Genomic DNA, 23,183 nt, shown 5'->3' with positions numbered 1-23,183 from the left:
AGAGACACGTATTTTTTTTTATCGGCTAATTTTCACTTTTAAGGGGTAAAAACCTCCCCTAAAGTTAACCCCCAAAAAGCGTTTTTTTTAAATATCTCGGCTTAAAATTAATATTTTTCAATGAAACAAATTGGAGGTTATTTCTTACAAAAAGAGCAAGTATTTCATGGTGATTTGAAGAGTAAGGGTAGCATCCCCTATTTTTTAGGGGTTGAAAACATATATTTTTTGGCATAATTTTATAATAAAAATGTTTACACCGACTAAACAAAATTGGAAAAAATGTTTAAATATCCTTAATAACAAAATTTAGTTGACGTCTTTCGGTGTTTTCATAAATATTATCCCTAAGGGGGTAAACCACCCCTAACACAAAATAACTGTAAATATGTAATTCAATACATAATATTTCGTAGAAAGTTTGTATATAGAGGTTTTCGAGGTCGCTGATTACAAATCTGTATCAGATTTTGAAAATTCAAAATGGCGGAACCAATATGGCGGACGGAAATATCGAAAAAAAATTTTATATAATAAAAAAGTTTTAAACGACTAAAAAAATTGGAAAAAATTTGTAAACATCTATAATAAACAAATTAAGTTTTTCGATTTTTTCATAGATACTACCCTTTAGGGGGTAAACCACCCCTAACACAAAATAACTATAAGTATACTTCAATCCATAATATTTTGTAGAAGGTTTGTATATAAGGGTTTTCGAGATCGCTCTTTGCAAATCTGATATCAGATTTTGAAAATTCAAAATGGCGGAACCAATGTGGTGGACGAAAATGTCGAAAAAAAATTTTAACTTTCATAAAAACTTGTTATAAATGTGTGATCTTTGTAGCCTGTACATGTGAACTAAAGAGCCTTAAACCCTAAACCCCTAAAGAACAAATAGGCTAAAGGGTTGTGCTTTTTAACCAAACCACCTCAAATTCCTAAATTTGTAAACAAGAAAATTCTGTGTGTGAAGCAGTTTTATAATTTCCGTAGAAATTGTTATCAGAATGTTATTGAAATTCCTTTATTGTAAATTCAACTTATATTGTATTTTTGTTTATAATATTAGAGTATAATAATAATCTACAATCTTTTATCTTTTGCCATAGTGCATTTTTTGTATTGAGCATAAAATATATTATTTTACGATGTTTTTACAATAATGGTAGTCCTCATAAAAGTGTTTAAAGCACAATGTTTTTTTGCACCAACCACATCGTACAATTGCAATGTTTGTGCACCCTTCTATTTCACAATGTGTTGCACAAGACTTTCCTAAACTGAAATCTATAGGATTATCAAATTTATCTGGTTTTTCATTGACGTAACCGCTTTTATACCAGGAATATTTAAACAAATCTATATATCTCGGTGAAGACAGTTGGTTGTGAACCAATGATTGAAGTTTAATTATATTATTTCTCACATGTAAATTCATATCATGATCCATTAACATTACATTATCAGAAAATGTTCGGACAAAGTTTTTCCAAATACGGAATCCATAGACATCAAGTGGTTGTATTTTTCCTGTGGTTCCAGTTGAAATTTTTTTTATGTTAATAATTTTATTTTGAAACTATTCGGTGTGCTTGCTTAAATTTGAGTAACCAATGTTTAGAAGCTTTGAATCTAATATCATCAAAACCAATTTCTTTTTTAGCTTGTAAGGCCCATCGAATTATATCTTCATCATGGATAATTGAACCACTGTCGAGAGCTGCTTGAAAATTATCCAGGGTATACTGACAAATTTGTGCTACTTTTTCTCTATACGTGCCACCTTTATTAATTGAATGAGCCCAACGACGTAGCTGACTAATAGATGATACTTTTTTGAATCTGTTTTGCACTGTTTTGAGACTTAAATTTTGCTTCGTTTTGCTACTTCTCCAAAATTCTACAGCTCTTTTTTTGTATTCAAAATCTAGTTCATTATCTGCTGTACATTGATTTGTTGGTGCTATATCCGGATCAGGAAAATGATGTTGCACTTCATCTTCAATTATTTCCGCATTATGGTCTTTATACTCTTCTTGAAAATCCAAAGAGTCATCAGTAATCATTTCTACATCGTTGAAATCATGTGTTGCATCTATTAAAATTTCTTTTATTTTTTCGGCCAACTCTGTTTCGTGATAATTCGTGACACTATCTGGTATGTTTAACGCTTGAAAGTATGCTAATAATAAGTTTAGAACGTTTAACGGATTAATTTTCATTTTTCAATCTAAAATGAAAACAAGCGGTAAAATTTATACAAGCTGTGTTTTTGCATGTAAGGCACGACTGCTACATTTCTACCAGAATAAAACGAGTGAATGTAAATTGAATCAAATCATTAATTTATGCATTGGAGAAGAATTCTCGTTCCACTTTGTGATGTTCGGAAAACTCTATTTTTGGTTTTATTCAACTTTTATTCACTTTGAAATTGAATAATGTAAATCTATATAAAATCACTAAAGAAAATTTTCTACAACTGTATGATACCACTGACAAACAAAAAGACGTACTATTCGTACTTTCCGGCATCGAACTAGAATACCCACAAAACTCACTCACTGCCTAAAAAATAACACAGGCAGCTGAGGTAAATACTCGATGAAAACAATCTAAAAAAAGAACATAGTGATTCGCACATATTGTCAACAACTTTTATGAGTGAAAGACATTTATCTGTGGAATTATCATTGAATGTACGATAACATTCATTAAACTAATGAATGCATATAAAATTCCCTTTCAATAACAACGTGTTCTTTAATTGCAAATGAAGTTCGAGTATTAATATTCTTTTATGTATTTTTACCAATAACAAAAATTATCATAGTAATATAATAATAATAATAATAAGAAGAAGAATAAGCATAATTGCAATAGCAATAATAACAGTAATACTGATAATAGCAATGATAATGAAAAATAATAATAATAATTAGAATAATATTTATTATTAAATTTAGATTTTTTGATAAATTCATTAAATCGTAGCAAATAGTATTATTATGGAATTCCAGACTGTAAATATTTTACTATAGATACAATAATCATTACTTCGAGAATTCATCTAAAAAACTTTCGGCTTACGAAATAATTGTAACAATGAAAAACTCCCAAGTTTGACAACATTAAATTTTATTACAAAATGCAAAATAGTTTGATAAACTAATTTTATTAACCTATGTTTTTTCATTTGCAAAAAAGTGTGGACTTTTTGAATTTATAAAATTATATAATTATGCAATTTATGAAATACTTTATAATTTATGAAATTACTTTTGAAATTATGCTAATTTATAAAAGCAGAAAAATAAATAATCTTTGATTGAAACAGAAAACGAGACGTTATTTGTTACATACAAAATGATAGAATAAAATATCGGTAATATGTCTATACTCGTGTCTACGGTAAAGCATAGGCCTTCGGCTTGTCTGGAGGTTAGGGGTTTGGAGTCGTTTGGTTAAAAAGCACAACCATTTAGCCTATTTGTTCTTTAGGGGTTTAGGGTTTAAGACTCTTTAGTTCACATGTACAGGCTACAAAGATCACACATTTGTAAACAAGTTTTTTTGAAAGTTAAAATTTTTTTTCGACATTTTCGTCCACCACATTGGTTTCGCCATTTTGTATTTTTAAAATCTGATATCAGATTTGAAAAGAGCGATCTCGAAAACCCCTATATACAAACCTTCTACAAAATATTATGGATTGATGTATACTTATAGTTATTTTGTGTTAGGGGTGGTTTACCCCCCTAAGGGGAAGTATCTATGAAAAAACCTAAAAACTTAATTTGTTTATTATAGATGTTTACAAATTTTTTCCAAATTTTTTAGTCGATTAAAACTTTTTTATTATATAAAATTTTTTTTCGATATTTCCGTCCGCCATATTGGTTCCGCCATTTTGAATTTTCAAAATCTGATACAGATTTGTAATCAGCGACCTCGAAAACCTCTATATACAAACTTTCTACGAAATATTATGTATTGAATTACATATTTACAGTTATTTTGTGTTAGGGGTGGTTTACCCCCTTAGGGATAATATTTATGAAAACACCGAAAGACGTCAACTAAATTTTGTTATTAAGGATGTTTAAACATTTTTTCCAATTTTGTTTAGTCGGTGTAAACATTTTTATTATAAAATTATGCCAAAAAATATATGTTTTCAACCCCTAAAAAATAGGGGATGCTACCCTTACTCTTCAAATCACCATGAAATACTTGCTCTTTTTGTAAGAAATAACCTCCAATTTGTTTCATTGAAAAATATTAATTTTAAGCCGAGATATTTAAAAAAAACGCTTTTTGGGGGTTAACTTTAGGGGAGGTTTTTACCCCTTAAAAGTGAAAATTAGCCGATAAAAAAATACGTGTCTCTTATTTTTTTATGTTCTACAACATATATGAAAATCATCAAAATCGGTGAGTTCGGGTTGGGTACCTTTCCTTGTAAGAATAATTCTAAGTTGTATTACTAAGTTTTATTTATTTTTACCGTACTTTGACGATTGCGAACAAAAAACAAATAAAATTTAGTTATTCTACTTAAAAATTTTGTCTACATCTAGTTTCAACAACGATAGTCACCGTACAAACTCTATACAAAAATAACCTACACGCTACACAAAATAAATCTCAAAGGAAATAACTGCACGGAAAAATTCTACACAGATATTTACTGCACGGAAATTCCCTACACACATTTTCGGTAATTTTACTACACTGCAAAACTCTACACAATCGTATAACTTATTGTTGTCAACAATGTATAATAATAGGTTATATGATTGTGTAGAGTTTTGCGGTGTAGTTAAATTACCGAAAATGTGTGTAGGAAATTTCCGTGCAGTAAATATCTGTGTAGAATTTTTCCGTGCAGTTATTTCCTGTGTAGAATAATTTTGTGTAGCTTGTAGGCTTATTTTTGAGTAGAGTTTGTACGGTGTCTAACGAAATATATCCAGTGGCGGAAATTGCTTTTTTCAAAAATAAACCAAAGACGCTACGAATCATTTATAATATATTTTAAAAGGTAAATAAATAAAACATTATAAGTGTACGCTCATAGTAATATCGCGGTTAAACTGTACATTCAGATTTTTATAGTTATTATTATTTCATTTTCTCTTAAATAATATCCATGAATTTTATGAATTATCATCAATGTCGTAAACGGTATTGTACATTTACATCTAATTTGATATTGCTACCCGCGTGAAAATATTATATGAAATCTTATATGAGATCTTATATGAGATATCATGTAGATCTCATATAGATCTCATATAGATCTCATATGACTGAAATTCGTACTGAGATCCATATGAGATTTATATGAGATGTATATGAGATCTACGTGAGAGTATCTCATATGCGATCTCATATAGATCTCATATAGATCTCATGTAGATCTCAGTACGAATTTCAATCATATGAGAACTCGTATGAGATCTTATATAATATTTTTACGCGGGTATCTTGTTAAAAAAATATCGATCAGATAAATTACAAGTTATACAGGGTGATCCAATTTAAACGTGCACCGGTAATAACTCGTCAGGGACAGCCTTAATCGAAAAAATGGTAGAGACCAAAGTTGTACGATATCGAGGGTGAAGTCAGATGGTGACCTTGAATTTGACCTTGAGTTGTTGAATTTTACCTTGAATCTTAATTTTTTAAGATTTGAAGAACATGTATCTTCTGTATTATACGAAAATAAGATTGAAGAATTAATTTTTAGTGTCTGGCAGTCAACAAATAAATGTACTTTAAAAAGAGAATGTCTTTCGGTGGATGATTGTACGTCTGAATTGTCTTTGAGTTTAAAAAAACTTATACCACATCATTTCATCGCAAAAAATCAATCTAAATATATAAAAGATCAGAAGAATAATTTACAAGAGAACGAAGGGCTTCTGGAGATAGATTATTCTGAAAATTTTGCTTACGTCAGGATGCTGGTCAGTAATTTCATTTTAACAATGATCAGTATACAATAAATGTTGCAGTACTATATTACAGAGAAGATAACGAAACAAGGCATTGTAGTTTTATATCACTTTCTGAATGTACTACTCATGATACGGCCGCAGTTTATATTTTACAAGAAAAGATTATTTCTGAAATAAAGAAAAGATTCCCAAAAATGAATAAGATTATATACGTCACAGCTGGTGCAAAGCTCCACTATAAAAATAGATCTCAAATGATGAACTTGGTTAATCATGAGTTAGATTTCCAAATAATGGCGGATTGGCATTTCCGTGCTACTGCTCATGGAAAGGGTTCATGTGACGGAGTAGGAGCCGTATTAAAAAGAGAAGCTACTCGTACCAGCTTGCAGGCCAAAGCTACGGAAGCGATTTTAAATTCAAAACAACTTTATGACTAGGCGAGACAAAAGTTCCAAACATTAACATTCTTTCACTAATCCAAAAAAGATTACGAAAAAACTTCAAGATCACTAAAGAAAAGATTCTCAGTTGCACCGTCTGTTACAAAATTTCAGAAGGACATGCGTTTTTAGTTTCTCCCGACAAAAAAATTACTGTGTTTAGATACTCTAATGCACCAAGTCCATTATCAATAGTACAATATTAATAATTGAATTCAAAATAATACAAATATACAAAAATAAAAGTAATAATTAAAAAACTTAAAAAATAAAGTAATGCGGGCTTTGTAATAAAGACAGTCTCAACAGTGTAAAACGCAGAGCGGTTTCATAGGAATCAATAAAAAAATTGCACAGTATAAACCATATTATCAGTAATCAGTTACATTATTTAAGTGCACTGAAGTAAAAGTAAAAAAATAAAATTTAGCTTCGTGATCAAATTCAGTGGACCAAAATTCATAAAAATAGCCTTCGACAATGATTTTCCTCTAGATGTAAATTTCTTAACCGCGTAAAAGACATTTTGGGTGGTTTTTTGAGGTTAGGGACGAGCGCTTGAGGTATCGGCAAAAAATACCGTCGGATTCTTGTTCAGCAGCTCAAAATACATGAAAATAGTCGTTGCTTAGAATTTTTCTGAGCCCCTGTGATTTCTGACTGTTTGATCATTTCATAAAGTATTAAATTTTTAAGGTTAGGGAACGCGTAGCTCCGTCTGGGAACAAAATTTAAAAAAATGCCCCTCACTAATTGAAAGTACATAAAAAATTTTCATATTTTTAAAAATTTTTAGATCAAAAGGAATTTTGGGCAGAGCTTTGTTACGTTTGACGTGGAACGTACCAGACATAAGGTGATTAAAGCATACACGAGGTCAAAATCACAAGGTATAATGGAAAAAATGGGCTATATAGAAGGCAAAGGCCTAGGCAAAAATCTACAAGGTAGAACGGACCCAGTGAAAGCTGTATCAAACGAGTATAGACAGAGCTTAGGTGCTACCGCCCTAGATTATTACTTGGACCAAAACGACACAAATTTTGTCAATGAGCAGAAACAAGGTCCACCAGCGATCATGGAAGAACCAGGCGAGGTAAAGTGGGTCAACAAGATAAATGAAAAAACTATGTCGACAAGCATAAGGGGAAACCCAAAAGAAATAACAGCAAACTTAAAGCAATTTGGACCATGCGAAGTAGAGAGAATTTATACGGACCAACAACGTCGTACCAGACTGGTAGTGAAATACCAGATCCCTTTACACAACAAGAAGGCAGTGGAATATGCAACAGCACTAATAAAAAAAACAGAGACATTAATGCCAGACACCACGACAATAGAACAACCACTACCAGAGATCCCTACACAAACAACAATAGCAGCAGCAATAGACATATACCACTGGTCCTTCCACTATTACCACTGTTACCACCAGCACTTCAACCACCGTTATTCGCGACGCCATCAACACCACCATTATCAGTACGACCGCAAAAATTGCCAAGCGAAAAGCCTATACCTATGCCAGAAGTAATAATCGGACCACTGGATGACACAGCAGGGCTAAGATTCTGTGCCCAGTCACCTTTGGGCATGAACTCTGAGGTCTTTGGAAGGATATTCGCTGTATTTGGTTCACTGAACCACATAACTTTCGTGCTGCACAAGAAGCAAGAACCCAACACACCACTCAGGAAGTATCTAGCCTTCGTGCAGTACTTTGACAAAGAGGATGCCAAGAAAGCAATAGATCACTGCAGTTAAAAATTTAGACAAAGATGGGCACCACCACGGCACCTCAAAAAGGACGAGAGACAATACAGGAAAAGACACAGCGTCTGCGGCAAAATGAGCGATTACAGGAACAAAGAGGACCATGAGTTCGTATGTAAGATACAAAATGGAGAAGTATTAAAACATCACAAAGAGCGTGGCAAGTACATACAGTACCAACGCATGGACGCTCACAAAGAACACTGTACAGGGGTCCAAGAAAATCCAAAAGAAGAAAATATGTCCACAGAAGACGACCAAATAAGCAGGGACTAGTCGACATCACCTGATGTAATTATAATAGAAGAAATAGACCTAGAAGAGCTACCACAAGGACATGGCGAAATAAATCTACTAGGAGCAACAATGGACCAAAACCCTAATCCATTCAGCGGTCCAGAACAGATACTATGGCTAAAGGAAAATGACGAAGAAATCAACGAGGAAGAAGAAGACAAAATGAGTCTTTATACTTACGCGCAATTATCGCAATTAAATTTTTTTTCCTTCTTCTTTTCTCTTTTTATAAAATTTTTCTATTATATTCTCTTTGTACATGGCACCAAAAAACAAGGGGGACCCAAAGAAATAAATAATATATTTTCTTACTTTTACATTATACCAAGTTTTAATTGCAACCCTTATTTAGACATAAACCAATTAGTTAGCGCAGGAGATCAAAAAGTACTAACAATTTAGCATGTAAGGCACCTAATGTAGGACCACGGACCACAGCAACAAAAAGTAAGTGGAATATTAGTTAAAACGCACGTCCAATAACCATAAATAATACTAAGGGAACAGAATGATTCGAAAATCCCTACAGCCACTCACCCGAACATAAAAGTAAAACATTTAAAACCCATAGAAGTCTCGTCAAAGGCGTTTCTCTAGTCAAAACCCCATGAACCAAACATACTAGGTGTGTATGTTAAGCAAAACAATCATAGGCTAGACGCATTATAGAACCATGAGCGAAAGCATCAACACATGATAAAACACATATAGATCATGTGCTGAGCGATAACTCACAAGACATTAACGACATTACCTAAAAGGGAAGAGAAGCAGCACAATTGACTGGAGACCAGAACAAATAATAATAAAAAAATTGCAATAACAATAAAAAATAAATTAAAGCCCTTTGCCCCTCCGAATAAATCGAATCATTCTGACAAAATTTCTTTTTCTCTTTCACTCAACCACATCGAAGTTTTTTTTTCCTTTTCCACTTATAGGACCACGTATCCAAAGATAACGGCGTCAATTGTTTCTCGGGGACGAGAAACGTTCTCAAGGGGGGAGGATGTTACGTGACAACTTTCTGGATTTACATTTGAAAAAATAATTTCAAATGTGGGATCGAGAAAATTCTACACGTATAAAGGTACAGCGAGACTCAAGGCCACAAAAGTATCAAGTGGCTAAGAATCTCGCTGACCTAAATAACTTCCCCGCCAACGGCTGGAGGCGTACGTGCGGAGCTACGTTGCAGTTTCGGCGCGCAACTAGTTGCCAGACCCCGTAAGGCCTAATGAGTGCAACAAGCGCCGACACTGTAACGCGGCTAAGGGGAACGTAAGCTGACGACGGCGTGGGAGGTCCGGAACCTCTTCCGAGCGCTCTCGAACCACGCTGCTCTCACACTCCGTGATAGGGCGCAGAAGCCGGCGGACCTATAGAGTTTTATTTAGATTCTAATTCACAGATCCAAATCAATTAGTCAGACAAAATAGTGTTCATCATTTAGATTTCTACTGAGAATTTCGTGTAGAATTGTAAAGAGTTTGTTCAAAAGGAAATATACATAGAATTCGACCATACATTTTGTCAATATATATTCATCCAAGTCACTCATTCCCAAAATTCCAAAATATCAAAGGGAGAAAAAGTCTAAACGGAAGAGGTTTCCATTCAGTGAGTCGTTCAAGTAAACCAGGGATACGGATCCAGACCAGATTCCTCCCTGGACACCTGTAGAGCGTGTCAGATAGGCAAACTCACATAAAAGGGGAAACTCTTCAAGTTTTCACCTAACACCCTCGAATTGTTTTTACACCTAGACACTAAAAACTACATGTGAGCGAGCATGCAGAAAACCGATAAGAAAGCAATATCCATCTGTATATAGCTGTGTGGCCAACTTCATAGTCCTAACACTTGTTGCGGCTAACATAACGGTTTTAATATTTTTTGCTTTGATTTGAGCATTTTGTGAATGACACACGCGTGTATTATACCAAAGATGGTTGTTTTTATCAATATTTTTGTTGAAAATCATAGTTCGGGATAATAAAACATGATATAAGTCTAAATATATTAGAGCCAACAAAGAAACGCATTTATTTTTTTGTAATGAAAAATGCAAACCCCAACATATTAATAGATATTAGCGCGGGCACCGCGGCTTCGTCTGCTCCTCAAACTCGCCTTCGTGGTGCTGCCGCGCCACTTAATTATAGCAAAAGACTCCTAATGTTTACTTTAGTTCATTTAAGACCTACACTCTTTTATGCTTTGTGCCATTTCCTAGCATTTGTCAACATTTTAATATTCTTAGCAGTGTCGAGTATTTTAAAATAAAAATACGTGGCTTGCAATCATATTTTTAAAGTATTGCATTCTAATTTCAACTATTTTAATTCTTACCTGTATATGATGGGAAATTATAATAGAGTTCCATATCGGTAACAATTTACTTAATATAATGCATCCAGAGTCTAAAAGTGATTCAAGTAGACTTAAAAAGTGCAGGTTAACTATGTCTGCAAACTAAAAAAAAAGATACGTATATTAGACCAGTTTTTGGTGTTTTCAAGATAATTGAAAACAATATAAATATGAACTACCAAAAACGCTTGCTTTCCTCCAGTATTACACATATTGCTTAATATCTACTATCTACTATCTACTATTATATTAAAGTACTTAATGTACCTGTGTGCCGTGAAGCCGTTTACATTTTTTCTAAATAACTTAACATCTAGGAGTCACCCTGACACCTGGACATCATCTATGAGGCGGATATAATTTTAGGCCTTAAAGTTTTTGGGGCTTAAAATTTTTGGGCCTTGAAATTTCTGGGACTTAAAATTTTTGGGCTTTAACATTTTTGGGTCTTAAAATTTTCACCCCTTAATATTTTTGGGTTTTAAAATTTTTGGGCCTTGAAAACTTTGGGTTATTTAAATTTTCCTGTGTGCCGTGAAGCCATTCACATATTTTCTCAACAACTGACATATTTTATTTGTTTATTATTATTTATAATCCATAGCGCACTATTTACGTGTTGCCCATATATATCTCAAATAAGAGATATTTTATTTGTTTATTATTATTTATAATTCAAAGCACACTATTTACGTGTTGCCCATATATATCTCAAATAAGAGATGATTTATATGTGATGTGTGTGTGTGTGATATTAATTTATATGTGCAAATCCAGAAAAAACCGGACACTTCAGGGAGTGAACAAATTAGAAATTTGAGAGCACACCTACCAGACCAACTTTTTTGGGTTCCTACGGCCACCCAGAACCCGAAAAACCTTGGGTTCCGAAGATTAAATAATACCTATTTTTTTGCCGGACAGTTTAAATTCTCTTATGGGAATTTAACACGGGGAAAATTAACGAAAACCAGAAAATTGCCATTTTTTGTCTGGGGGCGTAATCCAAAAATGTGTTTTAATAGAATCAAAGTAATAAAAAGAAAGAATTAATTTGAGGGCTAGTGGGTTAAAAATCACCAATTTTTCGATTTTTTACGAAAATCAGCGATTTTTCTTATTTTTAAAATCCTTATAACATTTGATCCAAGTGGTCAATTCCGACGATCTGGGATTTAAATTGTAGCTCTTTTTTTTTGCTTTCGGTTTCAAAATGTATATCAACATTTTTATTTTACGATCAGCTATATATATGACGATGAAAATTGAAAATGATTGAAATTGGCTGCTCGGATCAAAAGTTACAAGAATTTTAAGAATAAGAGAAAAATTGCTGATTTTCGTAAAACACCTTACTCTTCGTGACTTTTTACTATTTTCAAGCTTAGACAACTTTTTACCCAGGCAACCATTTTTAACTCACCAGCCTTTAAATTAAAGCTCTCTTCTGATACTTCGATCCTAGCAATATACATTTTTGGATTGCACCTTCTTACACTGAGTGGGTAAAGTTGAATCGTGGCTTGTTTTCGATAATTTTTCCCGCGTTAAATTCCCATAAAAGAATTTAAACTGCCCGGCAAAAAGATAGGTATTTTTTAATCTTGGGAACCCAAGGTTTTTCGGGTTCTGGGTGACCTTAGGATCCCAAAAAAGTTGGTCTGGTAGGTGTGCTCTCAAATTTCAAATTTGTTCACTCAGATCCCCTGAAGTGTCCGTTTTTTTCTGGATTTGCACATCTACTTTTACTATTATATTAAAGTATACTTATGATATCTGTATGCCGTGAATCCATTTAAATCTTTTCTCAATAACTGGCATATTTTATTGGTTTATTTTTAATTTAATATTTCGTGATATCTTATTTGAATCATCATTGATTTTATTTTTATCCTCGAACTTTTTTTAAGTAAAATTGTTTAATTTTTTTTAACGTTACCCTGGATAATGCTACATATAAGTGACCATGACTGGAAACTGGATTTGGTAAGTAGACACCAACTTTGTTAAATGTTTGGCCTTGTGATTTGTTGAACTTTACCAAATTGTTTACCGCTAATTATTTCTGCCTGTATACAGAATTGCATCATTTTCTTTACTATTAATCGAGTACTACTACAAAGCCTATTATTTAAATTTTAATTTCTCAGCAAAATAATTACAGCACCTACTTTAAAACGTAACTTATGAGGTGGTAGGCCATTTGGCGTAAGTGAATTCAAAAATTCTATCGGTAACATCTTTTTATTATCATCTTCGCATAAATCTATACTTAGATACTCTCTTACATCGCATTGCATTCATTCTAAAATGTTATTATTAATTTTTAGTACATGATTGTTTTTCGGCACTAAAATTACTCTTTCGCAAAATTTATTGGCATTATTATTATCAAAGCAATCTCCATAAATTTCCGTAATTGTATCATTGGTTGATAATATTATGTTGGAAGTAAAGTCATTATCCATTTCAAATTTGTTGGAATATTTTCCATCTCCAATTTTTAATAGCCATTGTTTAAACTTTTTGTTACACAATTACTAACTTTCATATCATCTTTAAAAGTCATTATTTGGAATTTACTCCATAAATAACTATTTTTCACAAAATTTTCAATAATTTTTGTTCGATTCCCATGTTTGACAACAGGTAGTGTTTGTCGAGTCACCTTATACAAACGTTACTTTGCCACCGAATTCAATGTCATTATTACATAAATCTTTAAATAATTTATCCACTGCCTGAAAAGCATGTTTAGATGTCATTGTTATTTCATCCCAAATTATGACTTCTACCTTTTTTCATATTTTTTCTATATATTGAATTGGGAGTAATTTATTTATGTTTAATGGAAATTAAAAAATTTAATTTAAAATTCTTCCATTTATTAATAAATTTGCTACTATACCAGTCCATGCGACATATAAAACACTTATTTTTCCTTTATTTAAATGAGTGATAATTGTATTTAGTAAGTAGCTTTTTCCACTACCTCCAGGTCCATCAATAAAGAAAAACTTCACTTGATTAACTTTATTAATTGCACTATTTATTACTGCATCAAAAATGTCGCAATGTTTATACGTTAAAGCGCTTATATTGTATAATGAATCATTTTCAATTTCATTTGTTACATAAAATTCTTTATAATTGGTTTCCTTAACATCCTCACTAAATTAGGTAAATTAAAATCAGTCAGTGTATATCCGTGACTTGTTAAAATAGAATTGATATGTTTTAGTGAGATAGTTAACAATGGACTGTAAAAATAAGCTTGATATTTTTCAAATAATTCTTTAACATTTACTGGGTGATGAAATACGCATATGGAGCATATATAACTAACCGGGTTTCACAGGGCTTTAGGAAATTCAACCTTGATTGCTTCTTCCAAGCATTTGTCCCGTTCTTCATCGGTGGTTATTAATTTTCTAGCTACAGCTACTTCATGAAATGTTGCGTACGTAACATTTTCCAATGTTTTTAATTCTTCATAAGATTGAGCCCCTTTTACATGTAATAAGAATAAACTTAAAAAAAAATCTTTCATGATTCTTCGGATTTACAAAGTACATTCTACTTATAATTGGCTTCCAAACTCTTTTTCTTAGTGTCTATTTCTTTGTTTTTTCATTGAAAACGTAAAAATATGGTATATCAACATACAAGTACTGTCTAGCTTGCTGATCGTTTGCATTCAGTTCAAAGTTGTGTTTTTATTAATTAACTTTTCATCTGATCCTTCTTTAAAGAATACAAACTGTTCATTTTTTAAATGTATAGCTGATTCGTAAATTACGTGTGATAAAACGTACATTGCCTATTGTAGTAGACAATACATTGCTTCTGGAGGGCTTACACATCTTGTATTTAAATATTGTTTTATTTCATCGTAGTTGAAATTTTCTTCTCTACATTCGTTTTTAATATTACCTCGATTCATTTTTATAAATGCACAATCATGCTCCTTATAACAATATTTACATAAATATTTGTCCCATTGAATAGTTAAACATACTTCAACATTAATATGACAATTAAATTCCAACAATAAATACGGATTGTATGGAATTACAAATCGATTATCTATATTCAGATCGATCAGCTATATTTTTTTTATGGAAACGAATTTGTTTTTCATTGTTAATTTGTCGATAAAGAGGATATTTAGTATTATTAAAAGTAGTTTGCTAATTAAACTATTTCGGAAAGTTTTAGGTACATTTTTTTGTTTTGCTATCCATACATGGTAAATTTAAGTTATTTTTACCACAAGAGCCATGTATCATTGATTGCTTAAGAATATTGTTATAACCTTAGATAGTTAATTTCATTAGGTATTTCTGCACTTATATGTTTATCAAAATCATCTGCATTGTTCAGTTTGTTATTTTTATGAATAGAAGCCAAAAAGTGCATGTGTGGTAAACCTCTTTTGTGAAACTCAATTACATAAGTATATGCAATACATTTTCCAAAAATGTTTTTTTTTTTTTGATGAATTTCATTTAATAATTTATTAACTTTTACAATAAAAACTTTTGTTCATAAATCAGGTCTATCAATAGCTGATTAATTTTTTTTCAAATGTTGTTAAATTTCCTTCTATTTTGAGTTACACGTCATAGTAATAAAAAGATCTGGTTTACCATACTTTTGAACTATTGTCATTGAATCTGGTAAGTTTTGTTGTAACGATGGTGGACTTTCTGAAAATGTTGAATTGTTACTTGACATTTTAATATTTAGGGGGAGATTTCACATCTTTTACAAAGCATATTCTCCTTGTTATTGCACTTCATTAAATCTTGATCTATTCGGTAAACAACAAGCTACTTTTGGTTTAGACATTGATCGCATTGCACATATAATCGTATAGCAATATATGCATATATACGTATAGCATTACATGCATATTATAATCGCGTGTCGCCGAGTAGCAGACGAATGTCGGTAAAGAAGATTAACTACTGTAACCATTGGTCTATAATACCTAATATACTCACCGGAAGTCACGTGACCGGAGGAGACGAAAAATATCGGGAGAGGATGGAAACTGAACGAAATGAAATACATACCGAGCAAATTTATAACTTGCAATATTAAGTTAATAACTTAATATTTTTGGATGAACTTTTTATACATGAAAGATTAGGATGATATATTTAAGTAGATACCAACAAATTGCGCATACGCTCAATAATAATGATTTAAATGCAATCGAGATTTTTTTTAAGGTTAGGAACACCTGCTTGCAAAGTATATAGGGTCGCGCCGACGACAAATCGTACTTCATACTTTTTCTTGCCAAAGCGGCGCTATTGCGCCCCTTGATTTTTCCAATTTTTACATTGCCATCGTTACTTTTATTTTCCAAGTGATCCATAACACTTTTGTATAAATCTGTCATAAATTTTCCTTAATTTAAGTAAGAATTAAAATCGTTTCTAATGCTGAATTTATGACAATAAAACTGTAGCATTGAAATATTATTTTTGCTATTTTTATTTTTCATATTGGGCATCCGCATCCGAAATTAGGATATTAAGGACATTAGGATACATAAGTAAATATGACATAGGTTCTACATGTTTACTAATGTACGATATATATCATTAGGTGCTCTTTGTTTTGAATATATACATACATCTTGATCTTTTGTTGGTCGACCATTTTCACCTACAAATACCACAGCTACTTCATCACATTTGGCTGCGTTATATCTACGATCATCATGATTAGAATTGCGTGTTAAATACAAAATAATTTCTTATAACTCAACGTTGTTGTTTTTCAAACGTATTCGTTCTTCCATTTCAACTTCGTGCATCATTTTGTATGATTTAGCGTACATGTTTACTTGTCGAAAAAAATTATCTTATTCTTATAATAGCATTAAAGAATATGAGACATTAGTTTGTAATCATGGTTGCGAGGCGATTTCATTAACAATGATGTAACCCATTTCTCCTGGCTCGTTTTCGTCTTGATATAATGTATAAATATTGTGGTAATAATTTGACCACTAATTGAAATAATTTGAGGGCCTTTTCCGAAAAGAGCGTCAAATCAAGCTCCAAACTTGCAAAGACAAGTGCATTATTATATTGTCTGATATTATTTAAAAAATGTTTACTTTCCCCAGTGGAAAAAGATTCTGTGCCAAACTGTGCCAAATCCGTGCCAAAACTGTGTCAATATATGTCAAAATTGTGGCATAACTGTGTCAAAAAATGAACATTTTGGACATTTGACACACTTATGGCACAGTTTGGCACAGTGTGCCATACTGAAAATTAATAAAATTTGTGCAAATTTTATCGCAGTGTCCGGTATAGTTTGGTACAGGTTGGCACAATATTGGCACAGATTAACACAATATTGGAATAGTTTGGCACAGAATTTTTTTTCACTAAGGAAGTTGTTTAGAATTATTCAAATTCACATAAGGAGGGCCTAAATAGATGTTATCATCCGGATGATAACACCAAAACTCTGGTTGTGAGCTCCAAAATTTTTATTTTCTAATAATTTTATTTAAACAAAATTTTATATCGAATACTTAAATGTGTTGATTTGTACCAAACTGTGCCAAATTGTGCCGAAATCATGCTAAACTGTGCCAAACTGTACCTATGTCATACCAAACTGTGCTAATATCGTGCCAAACTGGCCCAATATCGAGAAAAACTGTACCAATATCATGCCAAACTGTGCCATAATGCACGAAAATTGAGTAAATAATTGTAGTAAAACTGATTATGCCTAACTGGGGCAAAACTGTGCCAAAACTGTTCAAAACTGTGCCATAAGTGTGTTAAATTTCAAAAATGTTCATGTTTTGGCACAGTTTCCACTGTGGTTCGTCAGTATTTCTAGAAATTAATTCTTTTAAACGTTAAGGATAAATGCTATTGTCAGATAATACAACGTCCCCTCTATTGCAACAATTAGAAAACTTCTCATCACATAATGATTCGAATTTGAAAGGTTTATCATTACAGAATTCACATATTTCACTTATTCTACTTAATAGACCGGTATAAATAGCCTCTGAAAACCCCGTTCGCAGCCAAAATTCCTGGTAGCAATTTTATTATTGGAAATGGTTAGAAACAGTATGTAGAACATTAATATTGAGAAGAAACCCACCAATTTTGTACGCTATCTTTTTGATAAACAATTAAGTTCGATTTCGGCACTTTTTTCACATTTTTTTTCTGGAGTTTGAGAAGTATTCATTTTAGCGGGAAAAGTTTTAAGTGAAAGTTGTTCATAATTCAATTATCTACAAAAAAGTCGGCAAGAGCACCCCTCTAAGTCTATTAGTTTACTTGCAAATTGGAAAAAACCACAGAATTCGTCAAAATCGAAATTTGTTTATAACTTTAAAAAAAAATCACTTTACTCTATTGATAGTGTAGGAAAATGTACTACTCTATAGTCCATGCGAAATTTCAAGCCTTTAGCAATAACAGTTTTTTTTTTAATAGATGTCTATATTTAGAAATTTTTTTTCACAATACGATTTTAATGTGAAAAAATTATTTTGATTAGGCGCCGTAGCTTGTGATTATAGTGAAAGAGTTATATTTCAATAAACTTTTTGAAAACCACGAAATTTTAATTAGGAGAGCCCCTGGATGCTTATCCCTTACAAAGTGCTTAATTAACTTTCTTCTTAAAGGCAAGATTTGAGTCCAATCAAAATCGAATAAAGTCCATTGAAAAGTTTATTTATTTATTAACCAGACAAAAAATTACATATTATTTATATAATAGTAAAATTCCCGCAGAGGTAAACGCAGTTACCTGTTCGCGAGGCCGGTATACTTACTAACTATAGTTCCTTATAACTAAAATAAAATCTATTTCAAGATATGTAGTACCTAACTTACACTTTAACAGTTTTACAATATGAAAGATTATAAACTCCTATGGCTTTAATATAACTATTCTTATTACTTATAGTCTTAAGTCTCCGAGGTATCTGAATGCTTTCATTCCTAGTTTTGCTTTCTGAATTTAAAAATTTAACTTTTAATGTGTTGTAGTGGTATATTAGTGATTGATATGCAAATAGTTGCCCAATACTCAATGGATTATCCTGAACAAAATTATTTTTGTTTATGATTTTCAAAATCCTGTTTTGTAGCCTTTGTAATAGATTGGTAGCAGTAGAGTAAGCATCGCCCCAAGCTATTATACCATAATTTATAACACTATGAAAAAATGCATAATATATCATTTTTAAAGTTTTAATTTGCATAAATCTATTAATCTTTCTAAAAATAAATACCATATATTTCAACTTATTTATTAAATACTGTATATGATTTATCCATTTCATATTATAATCAAAAATAATTCCTAAGTACTTGGTATTTTCAACTCTTTTGATGTCTTTGCCATCAATTTGTATTAAAAAATCTTTAGGTACGCTATCAGAGTAGTTACCGATAGTCATACAAACTGTTTTGTCAATGTTTAGTGATAGCTTATTTAGTGCAAGCCAGTTAGATACTTCAATGACATTTCTTGATTTTTATTATTATAAAGTAACCTAATTATTTTATTACCGGCCTCAGCATAATACTATTATTATCAGCATTAAAATTATAAAAGTTTTGCGCTATATTTACAAAATTCTCGCTTTTATCGAAAAGTTTTGTCAATTTGTTTAAGATCAACTGGCGAATTCAACAACCATATCTCTTCTGGAAGTAGAAGAATGTGACGTAGAGAGACCAAAATTAAATATCCCTAAACAATATATACAACTATTGCAAATAAATGAATTCGCTTAAGTTCATGTAATACAATGTTCGGTAAAAGTAACACGCTATATAACTTATTGCGGGATGCATTCACATTCATCAGAAGTATTAGATGGCGAAATTAGTTATTACAAAGAAATTCAGAGAGATGAATGTATAAGAATGTTCAATAACGAAATTCCGTACATCATGACATAAACGAAAACTTAGACAATTCCTTTCTCAGAGAAGAACCTACGAATCCTCTCACAACACTACTGATCCAACATCATCATAAGTCAATTGAAATTTCCATCAGACAAATACAAAGAGAAGCAACCAGAGCCTTCCATTATTACATGGAGAGAACCACTGAAAATGATCCATATGGCTTGAAGAAATTATTCGAGAAAGACAAAAATACGAATAAAATTAAGTTTAAGCAATTGTAAATTTTTTTAGTTACAGAGAATGGCAACCTCAAAAGAAGCACAAAGGGCTTCGATGAAAGCTCAGGTGGATGTTGAACAACCATTCAGACTTAAACATCCAGACTACATGACCTATGAAGACAGGCTTCACACCTACAAGCTATGGCCAAAAAAATCAAGTCACAGATCCGAAACTTTAGCAGAAACGGGTTTCTGTTACAACTGTAAGGAAGACGAAGTATACTGTTTCTGCTGTGACTGCGAACTATCTCCACTTCAACCAGGGGAAGATTTGTGGGGCAGGCACGTAAAACTCGCACCTGACTGCACTTATCTCAGAAACCGAAGAGGAGAAAAATTTATAAACGAAGCAAAAACTAAAGTATTTTTAAGTAAAAATGAAGTTACCCTTAACAATAAAATGCAACATTCGGGAATAAAGATTGTATTTTCATCCCCTATGGATTGTAAACTATGTTTTTCAAGACAAGTCAGAATCCTTTTCCTACCATGCTCACATTTAACTACTTGCGCTCAATGCTCGTTTTTACTAATCAAATGTTTGCAAGGAAACAATAGAATTAATGCCTCGGGTTAATCTTCCTAAAAATACAGACGAAGAGTAATAAAAGGAATCTGAACTAACAAAGTTGATAAGAATTCAGACAACAGAAATGTTAAAAATAATTTACGTATGGGCATTTATAGTTTTATATGATATAACTTTAGATTAAGCAAAGAAAAAGAATGTATGCATCAAATGATAATGGAGTTAATAAGTATATAACGCAATGATCATTAGAATCTCAGCATGGCCATCATTCAAGTATTTTGACACACACACACACATATGTGGGGGCTCCCGCTGTTCACCACCGGAGTCACCGCAGGAAGCAGCGCCTGATCCCCAGGCCTGACAGGCCACTGCCTCTCCCGCGGTGCCCCCTCCGAGCCGCCACGATGGGTGGCGAACTGGCGACGTGGCGAGGCTCGAACGCCATGTTGGAGAGAACGCTCTGAACCGTCCGACAAGCAACGTCGCAGCGCCTCAGAGCATAGAGAGAGAGAGAGAGAGAGAGAGAGCATTGTACATAATAAAGTTTTCGTCATATATTCTTTTATTAAACATCAAGTGTATTTTATTCTTCGACACCTCGAGCCTGGTGAGGATCCTCCAACATTCCTGGACCTTAGTATCCAAATATATATATATATATATATATATATATATATATATATATATATATATATATATATATATATATATATATATATATATATATATATATATATATATATATATATATATATTATATATATATATATATATATATATATATATATATATATATATATATATATATATATATATATATATATATATATATATATATATATATATATATATATATATATATATATAGATATAGATATAGTGATCGGTAAAGTTAGATTATTATCGTATTTTATCCAAGGTTTATTATTAATTTACACATGAATATATACACTCTTCATTGATAGTTAATCAAAGAAAAATGTAAGAAAACCAATAACAATATGTATATATATATACATATATATATATTCAATTACTTATTATAATATTACTAGATCAAAGCTTGTTACTAACACTTTAAGCCAACAATCATATGTTATTCCATCTTAAATTATAGGAATTAAAATGTATGTATTAAAAAGAAATCAAGAAAAAAGAAAAAAAAATGCTCTCCTAAAAATTACCATAAGGAGATTATTATTAATTTTAGCTATGATTATAATTATTATATTATCACTATTCAGACGCCTATTCTATAGACGAACAAACAAATACGAACTATTAACCCAATTAAGTTAAGATCTCGTTATATCAAACAGAAAAGAGAAAATCAAAGTATGACAAAGTTATAACTAACTATAAGATATTACTGTATTATACATAAAAGAGAGAATTTAGACATAGCAAATTATCAAACAAAATATGATATGAGCAGTAGAAAAAGTACAAAAAATAATCAACTACCTCAAAATAATAATATATTATAATTAATTATAAAGATTTAATAATGAATTATATTTACCTATGTAACGAGATGCGAAATCGGGTAGATTCGCGCATCGTTGAAATGCGACGGGGCCTCGCGTATAAGTCGCGGTCCGTCGGACAAGGAGATAGCTTCCGGCTATAGGTGCGAACGCGTCAGCTCTCGTGTGTGAGACTGACGGCATCGAGCGACGACCGATAGCGTGCGAGAGAGTGAGAGTGTGTGTGATTGTGTGGTGCGCGCCTACCGAGAACGGCGACTGCGAGTAAGTAGGGCTGAGCCTTTTATCTGTATCGCGTCAGCGGTAGCAGCGGCTACAGGTTTGCGACTTGGTGCAGCTGTACCGAGTAACGGCCTTCTCGTTCGCGCGCGTAAGCTTCGCGAGATACTGTCCACGAGTTGACATTTGTATAGAGTGCAACGCACGTTTGTATAGAGAAAATATTGGCCGCACAATATATCATTATATTTGATTTTAATCGGAATTAGATTTATTTTCCCAGCTTGTTCTCTCCCGTTCCCTACGTCCTCATCGCGAATACCGCCGCCTCCGCGGGCGTTGCAACAAGCGGTTGCAACGCAAAACTGAGAAGCCGGCTCCGCACAGGAGAGTGCGGAGAGGTAGCACACGTGCGAACACGACGTTCGCGAAGCAGCTCTAGCGACGAGCTGCGTTGCAACGCGGGTAAATCACGGACGTTGAGAGAGTTCTCCGTCGCGCCGAGAGATTGTGATCCAGTTGAATATCACCGAGTTTTCCCCCGAAAGTGAACCCCGTTACAATGGCCCCCATCAACGTGTGGATTCGGTGAGGAACGCGCGGAAAATCGTAGAAGAAAACGCGCGCGGGAACGCCATATAATATTCGCGAGAGAGATAACAGTAAGATTTCGGTAGCGTCGCTATAGCGTGTACACAGTACACAGCCGCGGTAGATCGCATAGATACGAGACGGCCACGACGAGCGACGTAAACAAGCGCGACTCTGTGTTTAAGTCGCAGTCGAGCTGTGCGAGCTCGACGGCGTATTCTATACTCGAACCGAAAGTATATTATACGCGCGCGTGTATACTCGAACCGAGAGTTTAAATAC

At 32.6% G+C, this 23,183-nt stretch overlaps 1 protein-coding gene across 10 annotated transcripts in view; it reads right to left on the bottom strand.

The window, feature by feature from the left end:
- The window catches only part of LOC100680429 (protein unc-79 homolog), a 2,400,004-nt gene that overhangs the window by 35,524 nt on the left and 2,341,297 nt on the right, over positions 1 to 23,183 (bottom strand). For all 10 annotated transcript variants that reach the window (XM_031923950.1, XM_031923946.2, XM_031923948.2 and 7 more), the window contains one exon: positions 10,841 to 10,963. In XM_031923950.1, coding sequence (XP_031779810.1) covers positions 10,841 to 10,963 — 123 coding nt within the window. The remainder of the gene's footprint in view (positions 1 to 10,840; positions 10,964 to 23,183) is intronic.

This window comes from Nasonia vitripennis (assembly GCF_009193385.2).
Source record: "Nasonia vitripennis strain AsymCx chromosome 2 unlocalized genomic scaffold, Nvit_psr_1.1 chr2_random0002, whole genome shotgun sequence".
Taxonomy (NCBI): domain Eukaryota; kingdom Metazoa; phylum Arthropoda; class Insecta; order Hymenoptera; family Pteromalidae; genus Nasonia; species Nasonia vitripennis.
This window is presented reverse-complemented; position numbering and strand designations above follow the sequence as displayed.